At 47.9% G+C, this 9,820-nt stretch overlaps 1 protein-coding gene across 11 annotated transcripts; it reads left to right on the plus strand.

Moving 5' to 3' along the window:
- The first annotated feature begins 638 nt into the window (after nucleotides 1-638).
- Nucleotides 639-9,791, plus strand: NME6 (NME/NM23 nucleoside diphosphate kinase 6). 11 transcript variants are annotated; one of them, XM_073010247.1, is made up of 7 exons: nucleotides 639-826; nucleotides 1,564-1,767; nucleotides 3,642-3,738; nucleotides 5,325-5,427; nucleotides 5,994-6,033; nucleotides 6,910-7,070; nucleotides 7,342-9,791. In XM_073010247.1, exons 3-7 carry the CDS (start codon nucleotides 3,649-3,651, stop codon nucleotides 7,506-7,508), a joined length of 561 nt encoding a protein of 186 aa, XP_072866348.1. In that variant the 5' UTR covers nucleotides 639-826; nucleotides 1,564-1,767; nucleotides 3,642-3,648; the 3' UTR covers nucleotides 7,509-9,791. The 11 variants fall into 11 exon arrangements, with proteins under 11 accessions (XP_072866348.1, XP_007982290.1, XP_007982291.1 ...); XM_007984099.3 differs by having other exon boundaries at nucleotides 718-826; nucleotides 1,564-1,671; XM_007984100.3 differs by having other exon boundaries at nucleotides 777-883; nucleotides 1,564-1,671.
- The last annotated feature ends 29 nt before the right edge of the window (nucleotides 9,792-9,820 follow it).

The following is a 9,820-nucleotide window of genomic DNA, read 5'->3' on the forward strand; positions in this document are numbered from 1 at the left end:
CACCTGCCACAGGTGACCCCCGATCCATTCTCCCTGTCCCCACCCTCTCCATACATCCAAGTACACACCAGGAACACCCCCAGTTCTAATCTCCTCACCCTGGGCTGCTTCAATAGACTCAAGTAACGCAACCACCAACCTGCTGCCCAGATTCCTAATTACACGTGAAAGGCCGTTATGACTTGCTTCCCTCAGGCCCTATGCACACCTGGGCTCCAGCCAAGGATTCTCCTTCATCAACCCCCATATTAGCTACGATCCTTCGTGCTAATGTATCGCTCCCAGCTCAAAAGACTTTGAAGGGCTGCCTGTGCCCTCTCGATCCAGCGCTCAAGTTCTTTGCCCCCGCGTACTTCTGACAAATACTGGGCATCAACCATGTTCCAGGAACTACCCTAGACATAGAAAATAACAAGGTGGGCAAGGTTCCCGTCGGTGTCCCTGTTGGCGGGCAGCGCCCCCGCCGGCCCGCCACCCTGAACGGGCCCGTCCGGTCCTCTGGCTTCCGCCACTCTGCGTAGCACTGCGTCGGCATCCGGCCCGGCACTCCCTCCCGCCGAGGGCGCCCATGTCGGCTTCCGAGGGGCGGTTCCCACAAGCCAGTTCCGCCGCCCAGGACGGCTTCATCCTCTAGTCCCGTCGCAGCAAGTGCACCCGCCTACGAAACCCGCTGCCCGCTAGGGTTCCTCACACCTCGCTTCACCTCGCGGCGCAACCGGACGAGGACCCCAAGCAGGGCTGCCCAACAAGCGCCTGAAGGACCCCGGGAGGGCCGCAGGCTATCCAGCGTGGTGCCTGGTGGCCGGGCCCTGTGCGGGAGGACAAGGTGAACCCGGAGCCGGACTTCCGCTGCACTGGGGCTCCGAATGACCTAGAATCTGGGGTGGGCTTAGGCCCCGGGTACGAGGGCTGCGCGGTTGTAGGCCTAGAGAAGTAGGGGGCTGGGTCGACAGTTGAAGCCGTGAGCCCGGGGGGCTGGAGGGCGGGGCCACAGGGGTAGAGGCGCAGATCCGGGCCGCGCGTGGGTGGACTAGGACTGGGCCGCCGCCCTCCAGGAAGCCGAGTGGTGGCCCGCTCGAGTGCTGGGGGGCAATGTACCGATAGCTTTACTTTTTTTTTGGAGACGGAGTCTGGCCCTGTCGCCAGGCTGGAGTGCAATGGCGCGATCTTGGCTCACTGCAGCCTCCGCCTCCAGAGTTCAAGCGATACTCCTGCTTCAGCCTCCCTAGTAGCTGTGAGTATAGGTGCGCGCCGTCACGCCTGGCTAATTTGTGTGTGTGTGTGTGTGTGTGTGTGTGTGTGTGTGTATTTTTAGTAGAGACGGGGTTTCACCATGTTGGCCAGGATGGTCTTGATCTCCTGACCTCGTGATCCGCCCGCCTCGGTCTTTCAAAGTGCTGGGATTACAGGCGTGAGACACCAAGCCCTGCCTAAATTTTTAATTCTCTGATGGAGTCACTTTTAAGTCGAACAGGATTCTCGACGTGTCAGTTTGTTGTAAACCAAGAGTGAAGACCGCCACAACTTAGCTGCATTAATAAAGGAACCATGTTCTCCCTACAGGCCGCGTGTTCTTGCTACGGGAACCCCTAGCAGCCTGGCCTTGGAATAGCTGGATCAGATGCATTCATTGGTTCTTTCAGATACTTTTAAGAGCCAGCTGTGTACTAGGTACTTCTTACACCTTCTGGTGGGGAAGATGGAACTGAAGGGAATTTGCAAGGAGCTGTGAGAAAGTACAACGGGAAGTGAGCTAAGATCATTAAGGTGAGCAGGAGGCAACCAGAGAAAGCACATTCAGGACTGTGAAAAATCACACAAAGGCTGTTAAGCCTTTCGAAACTGAAAGGCCCATGAGGTTGGAGCTAGAGAAACTTACGGAGTGTGGGGTTCCAGATGAGGCTAGAGAGGTAAGTGTGGAACCACAAGATCATGCAGAGCCTGGGAGGCTGTGATAAGGATTTTGGTTTTTATTCTAAGAGCAGGGTGCCCTTTAAAGGGTTAAGGAGGGGAACCATATGATTAGATTTGCATGTTTGGTTCACTTTGGCTGCTGTGTGGAGATTGTAGAGGTTGGCAGGACAGAAACTGGGAGACCAAAGAGGAGGCTGTCAAGATGTCCAGAGAGGAATGATGATGTCTTAGAGTTATGGTGATAGTAGTTGAGGGTTGGAGAATGGTATGGGTTTCGAGATATATTAGGTAGGGAAAACTGCCCGAAGTTAGTGATTGTGTGGATATGAAGAGTGAGGGAGGGGAGGTGTCATGGATGTCTCTGTAGACAACTGCCGAAAATGACATGTTACCACCTGTGGCATTAGGGAGAGTGGGTTGGCTGATCTTGTGCTGGTTAGATTGGGCGTGGCTTTATGGTTTGAGTGGAAAATCAGGTTGAAAGCTGTAGAAAGGACATGAATAGAAGAGACCATGACATAATTGCTTGCGCCAAATTCTAATACCACCTTTAACATGATTGACGGGCTTTAGGATAAAATAAATGAGAATGTTGTCTAGACTTTGTCCCTGCCTGTGTTCATGGAAGCCTTCTCTGTATTTGTTGACAAATGAGAGATTTTATACACACACACACACACACACACACACACACACACACACACACACATAGTAGAGTCAGGGTCTTGCTTTGTTGCCCAGGTCAAACTCCTGGCCTCAAGTACTGATATTACAAGTGTGAGCCACTACACATGGCCAAATGAGAGATAATATTGAGATAAGATTTTGAGACAAAGTCTTTACTCCTGCAGAGGTGATCAATTTCTCACATATAACTCGGATTTCACAGTTGAAAAAGACCTCAAAATTCCCGTTAGTCCAGTTTATAAAATGCTTTTATGTCCATTATATCATTTCTACAATGTTGAGCTCTTACACCATGCTAGACACTAGGAATACAAAGATGAATAGAAATAAGACTATATAGGTTTATTTAGTAAATAAAATTGATCAAGCACCTTTGTGCCAGGCACTGTTTCAAATGCAAAATGGTTATGGCTTGTTCCTGACATTGGAGTTGCGTGTTGACAGGTCTTGCCACTGAGGACAGCTGAGTGTATTAACAGGTTTGATTTGGGCACAGGAGATCCTGATCTCTCCATAATATTAGAATAGAGATGGTGTTTATCCAGCAGACTTTTTGGTATCCTGGCAGCACCTCAGTTCCTGTCCATCAGTATTCCAATTCTAGATTTGATAGGAGGGCACTATGGGATGGAAGATTTTAAGAGATTATACCCTTGTGGATAGGCTGTTGAGGAGTATAAGTCGCAAATCCTCTGTAAAATACAAAAGGAAGTTAGGAAGGGATATTGGCAGAGACAAGTAGTATTTAAACTTGAGTTTCTTTTGAATGGGTAATTCCTTCATAGGCTTACAGTTGCACCAGATTGTATACTCCACGGGGAAACTTGAATGCTCCCTCTACCACTCCCCTCCCTTGATCCCATGACCCCAAATGGGCAATTAAATAAAATAATGTATATGGCCTTAAGATGAAACTGTCAGGTTCTTTATGAGTGTCAGGAGTGAGAGCACTCGTTGGCTTGCAAGGCTACATGGCTTCAATGTAGGGAAGGCTGGGAGTGCAGTCCTGAAGGGTTCCTAATACAGCTTTCTAATGGCAGGACTGAGATGGCCTCAATCTTGCGAAGCCCTCAGGCTCTCCAGCTCACTCTAGCCCTGATCAAGCCTGATGCAGTCGCCCATCCGCTGATTCTGGAGGTAAGAATGAATCCTAAGCCTCTACCACATGCCCTGGGAATTGCCACGGCTTCAGGTGCCATCAGGCCACTTATGGTGACTGACAACACAGACTTGTGCTAGATGCTGTGGAGGCAAAGCTAGAAGCCGTGAACTCTGACCTGCGGAGGCTAAGTATCTATTGGAGACTTGAGGCAGATCTAAAATACAAGAAAGGACCCAAAGCAATAATAGAACCAAATCTCAAGACAATGTATCTGTGTTCGTTTCTATCGCTACATAACACATGACTCCAGACTTGAGAGCTTAAAACAACACTCATTTGTTACTTCACAGTTCAGTAGGTTAGAGGTCCATAGACTTGGCTGAGTTGTTTGCTTAACGTCTCAAAAGGCCAAAGTCAAGGTATTGGCTGACCAGTCCCTTATCTGGAGGGTCTGGGGGAAGAATTCACTTCCAAACTCATTCAGGTTGTTGGCAGAGTTGATTTCTTATGATGGAAGGACTGAGGCTGCCATTTCTCTGTTGGCCTTCAGGCAGGAACTCCTTTCAGTTTCTAGAGACCACTCACATCCCTCATCACATGGCCCACTCTATCTTCAAGACAGCTACAGTGCATCGAATCCTTCACATGCTTTGAATCTGACTTCCTCAGCCTCTAGCCAGAGAAAATGGCTGGCATTGAGAAGCCTTCACAATTCTAATCCCACAGGGCTCACGTGATTAGGCCCACCTGGATAATCTCCCTTTTGATTACAGCAGAGTCAACTGATGAGTAACTTAATTATACCTCTAAAATCCCTATTGTTATGTAATGTAACATAATCATATTGCATCATATTCACAGTCCTGGAGATTCGGGTGGGAAATCTTGGTGGGGCTTGGGGTCATCTTCACATTCTGCGTACCACAGTTTAATAAATACTAACAGAGTAGCACTGCTAAGTAAGCCCACTATGGTGCAGAGGAAGATCCCAGCAGTCAGGAATGAGAGCCTGGAAGTGGCAGGACTCAACTGAGCCTCAAAGGAATGGTAAATTTTGGTTAGTGCCAGGAGAAGGACAGGTGTTGCACAGAAGGGAGATGCTGAGAAAAGAATGCATGTGATGGGTCTGAGGGCCGCAGGCAGCCTGGATTGGTGAGACTAGAGAATTGGTACAGAGCAAGGAAAGTATAACCTTGAGCACTGGGCTAAAGTGGTTGCACTTCATTCCTTGAATAACAGGAACTACTTAACACCTGACCAGAGTGTGACATGTAAATTACAGAGTTTCTCATCTATCAAGTGTGATGGTTTGGAGGGAGTGAGAGAAACTCAAGGCAGGACCACTAATAAGACTTTTACGGTGGTCTGAGTGGGGGGTCCTGTGGTCTTGAGCTCAAGGGGTTACAGGTATAGAAGAGTAGAGACAGTGCATCCTATCCCCTTTCACCCAAGGTGCACACTGTAGCTGTGTGACTGAAGGTCTTGACCTCACCCCACCTCATCTTCTCACCCTCCAATGGGACGAACCCTCAAGTCCTGAGCAACAGGTGGTCCTCATGGTTTCTTTTGGTCAGTTTCAGTCTCCTGATTGATTTTTATTTTGGGGGTGGTCTTTATTCAGGCTGTTCATCAGCAGATTCTAAGCAACAAGTTCCTGATTGTACGAATGAGAGAACTACTGTGGAGAAAGGAAGACTGCCAGAGGTTTTACCGAGAGCACGAAGGTAGGATCAGTAGTCCTCTGAATGGAAGGTGCCTCAATCCAAAGAGGCCTGTAAGAGAGATTTTACCTGGAACACAATGGCAGGTTCTCTGACCTACCAACCGTGTACAGTTGCAGCCAGTTTTCTAAAATCTTGGTTTAAAACACACACTTTTCATGATTATCCATCTTTTTTTCCCAAGGAGGGTTCTACCTTGTAGTCCCAACCAGAAACTTAGTTTTATGTCCTGATGTCAGTAGTTAACATATAGTGAATGAATGTTCACCGTCAGACATCGTCCTCATGCTCATTTTTTCATTCAGTTTTCCCAACAACTCTAAAAAGTAGGTGTTCTTGTATCCCTTGTACACAGATTAGGAAGCCAAGTTTTGGAGGTTAATGATTTACCCAAAACTATGCAGGTTGTAAGTGGCAGACCTTAGATTCAGACCCAGGTTTGTCAGACTCCAAGGTGCTTGTTCTTTTCTCTAAAACAATTTTTATTCTAGGTAAGGAGGTAGAAGTACAGAAAGTTGCCTTGGGCACCAGGATGAAGGTATCTTGATGAAGGTCCTCTCTCTTTGCAGGGCGTTTTTTCTATCAGCGGCTGGTGGAATTCATGGCCAGGTACTTCTAATTTGGTTCCAGCATCTTTATCCACTGAGGCGAATCTCCCCTGCCCCTAAATGGATTTGTTCATTTCACTGCCATTCTTTAAAGTTGTAATCAGGCCAGGCACAGTGGCTCATGCCTGTAATCCCAGCACTTTGGGAGGCCAAGGTGGGTAGATCACTTGAAGTCAGGAGTTTGAGACCAGCCTGGCTAACATGGTAAAACCCCATCTCTACTAAAAATACAAAAACTTAGCCCAGCATGGTGGCCAGCGCCTGTAATCCCAGCTACTCAGGAGGCTGAGGCAGGAGAATCGCTTGAACCTGGGAGGCGGAGGTTGAAGTGAACCAAGATCGTGGTACTGCACTCCAGCCTGGGCAACAAGAGTGAAACTTTGTCTCAAAAAAAAAAAAAACAAAAAAATTACCCAGGCATGGTGGTGGGTGCCTGTAATCCCAGCTACTCGGGAGGCTGTGACAGGAGAATCACTTGAATTCGGGAAGTAGAGGTTGCAGTGAGCCAAGATTGCACCATTGTACTCCAGCCTGGGCAACAGAGTGAGATTCCATCTCAAAAAATAAAGTTGTAGTCAATGTCAAGTCTGAAGAAACATGGGTCTGGGCTGTCACTGAGCCAATGCTGACCTGTTAGGCACCTGTCCTGTGGTGGTTTAGGAAAGTCCCGTTGAATGCTGCATAGCCACCCTGCTGATCTCTTCAGGCTCTATGTACACCAGCAGGGGCTCTGTATCTCCTATTTGAAGCAGCACTGGTACTCAGGTGGAAAGGCAGGAAAACTCTTATAGAGTGTGTGTTTATTCAGGCCCTGCTCACAGCACACCCTCCTAGTCTAGATGGCCAGATTCCTCACATTTGCTTGTTTTGTTCACAGTGGGCCAATCCGAGCCTACATCCTTGCCCACAAGGATGCCATCCAGCTCTGGAGGACACTCATGGGACCCACCAGAGTGTTCCGAGCACGCCATGTGGCCCCAGATTCCATTCGTGGGAGTTTCGGCCTCACCGACACCCGCAACACCACCCACGGTTCGGGTGAGTCCCCTGTCCATAGCCATAGGATATTTTGGGGTTAGCGGGCAGGCTGTGTGATAGAGTTGACAGCCAGGTCCCTCCAATGAGCTTTCTTCCGTTTGTGTTTCTGGTCTTTGTAGCCATGTTGGCAGATGTGGCGTGTGGACTTTCTTTACATGCCCCAGGACTGAAGGGGCAGGCAGAGTAGAGGCTCAGGATTCTCAACCTGATTATGACTGCCTCTTGCTTCTACCATGTGAGAACCCTTTCTCTGTCTTATCTCCCCTTACAGACTCTGTGGTTTCAGCCAGCAGAGAGATTGCAGCCTTCTTCCCTGACTTCAGTGAACAGCGCTGGTATGAGGAGGAAGAGCCCCAGTTGCGCTGTGGCCCTGTGTGCTATAGCCCAGAGGGAGGTGTCCACTATGTAGCTGGAACAGGAGACCTAGGACCAGCCTGATGCAGGTCTATGAAGATAGTGCCCAGACTTTTCTCCTAGACGTCTAGTCTAAAACATTTGCCTAGGACCAGGGAAGCCTGGGCTCATACTGCCATTTCTGCTGGGCACCACCACCTGCCTGAGGGCCTAGCTCACTGCAGCACATCCTCCAGAATCTAGCTTTCTATCTACCTCTTCTCTGGAATGTTCATGGTGGTTCAGAAGAATGGTGACTCCTCTTTGCTGAGAACTGTTCATCCTTTCTCAAGAAGCTTGCCAGGCCGGGTGCGGTAGCTCATGCCTGTAATCCCAGCACTTTGAGAGGCTGAGGCAGGCAGATCATGAGGTCAGGAGTTCGAGACCAGCCTGACCAACATGGTGAAACCCCGTCTCTACTAAAAATACAAAAATTAGCCAGGCGTGGTGGTGCATGCCTGTAATCCCAGCTACTCAGAGGCTGAGGCAGGAGAATTGCTTGAACCCAGGAGGCAGAGGGTGCAGTGAGCCGAGATTGTGTCATTGCACTCCAGCCTGGGCGACAGAGCAAGACTGTCTCAAAAAAAAAAAAAAAAAAAAAAAAACCTTGTCAATTATAATTGACTTGCCTAAAAAATGCAGTGACTCCAAACAACATTTGGCCTGTCTTCCTCAATAAAAGTCAGTGTTCTCAAAAAAAAAAAAAAAAAAAAGTCAGTGTTCTCCTGAATCCTTTATGCTGCCACATTTAGGGAACCTTTTCAGGCTTCATCATTCTGACTTCTCAGCAGCATTCAGTATTGCTTCATTCTTCAGAAACACTCTCTTCTCTTGGATTTTCTGATCCCACACCGTTGGTTTTCTCCTCCGTGTTTTTCTTCATCTCCTTTATCAGCTTATGCAAACATTCATTTTCATAAATTCTCTATTCAAGACATGCTGAAAAATGCAAAGATGGTTAAGACATGATTGGGTTCTCAAGTTGCTAGTTATGAATTTCGGTAGTCAGCCAACATGTGGTAGAGATGGAGAAGTGCCCTAACAGGTATAAACTCCTGTGGGAGAACAGAGGAAAGAAGGTTTCCTTTGGCTGGGTGAGGAGGTGAAGGAGATAGGATGGAAAGGCTTTTATAAAAGATGTAGCTGGCTTTGGAACTAAGCCTCAGGGTCAAATAGGGTACCCATAGGAGGGGTCTGGGGCACTAGACAGTCTGTTTATTTTCAGGAATATATGGGTCAGTTTGGTATGTGTGTGACCTAAGAAACCTGTGATACTTCTTATGACAGGTCTTGACTTTTCTTTCTCATTACATGTGTATTTTTCTTTTTGGTGGCCTTGAAACCTTTGAGTTGAAAATTCCCTTCACCATCTACCACTTTCACTAATGGTAGACCAGGAAATTTGGACCCACTGAACATAGAGAACAGCTAGAAAAGCTGTGCAAAATATAAACAGCATCTGTCCAAAACCAGCTGGCAATATAGAACCAAAATTCTGGACAAGAAGGAAACTCAGAGAAGTGAGCCTGGGACTTAGAGCCACTTTTCCCATAAGGGCACCTGCTGATTCTGGAAGAGGCAGCTGAGAGGCTAAGAAGCTGAGCAGAACTTTCAAGAACTTCTTGTGTTAGGGAGCCGGCAGAAAACACAAGATTACTTGGGCAGAGACTACTGCTCAGGGCACAGCAGGCAGTGTGTTAGCCTTGGTCCCACTTGCCCTCCAAGTCCCACAGGGCAACACTGGCAGGCCCAGGCAAGTGTTACACACAGCAGGTTTGCATCACTGCTAAGGAACCACAATCTTGGGGAGATACTATTTCTGTCTTCTAAGGCCATTTGCTCTACAAAAATCCTTGAAACAGCTGGGCACAGTGGCTCACACCTATAATCCTAGCACTTTGGGAGGCCGAGGTGGGCAGATCACCTGAGGTTGGGAGCTCGAACAACCTGACCAACATGGAGAAACCCTGTCTCTACTAAAAATACAAAAATTAGCTAAGCATGTTGGCGCATGCCTATAATCCCAGTTACTCAGGAGGCTGAGGCAGGAGAATCGTTTGAACCCAGGAGGCGGAGGTTGCGGTGAGCCAAGATCACGCCATTGCACTCTAGCCTGGGCAACAAGAGTGAAACTCCATCTCAAAAAAAAAAAAAAAAAAAATCCTTGAAATAGTCTGGAACAAAATCTGTCAACATCTCAGCCCACAAGACACCCAGAAGCACGAGAGACACGGAATTATCTCCCAATATAGTTGTCTCATAAAAACCTGGCTCCCATAAATATGGAAAGGGAGAAAACTAGAATAAACCGTGTGGTGTCAAATTGGAGATATCAGTGTGAACTCGTTTTTCAATCT

Source organism: Chlorocebus sabaeus, chromosome 22 (assembly GCF_047675955.1).
Source record: "Chlorocebus sabaeus isolate Y175 chromosome 22, mChlSab1.0.hap1, whole genome shotgun sequence".
In the NCBI taxonomy this organism is placed as follows: Eukaryota; Metazoa; Chordata; class Mammalia; order Primates; family Cercopithecidae; genus Chlorocebus; species Chlorocebus sabaeus.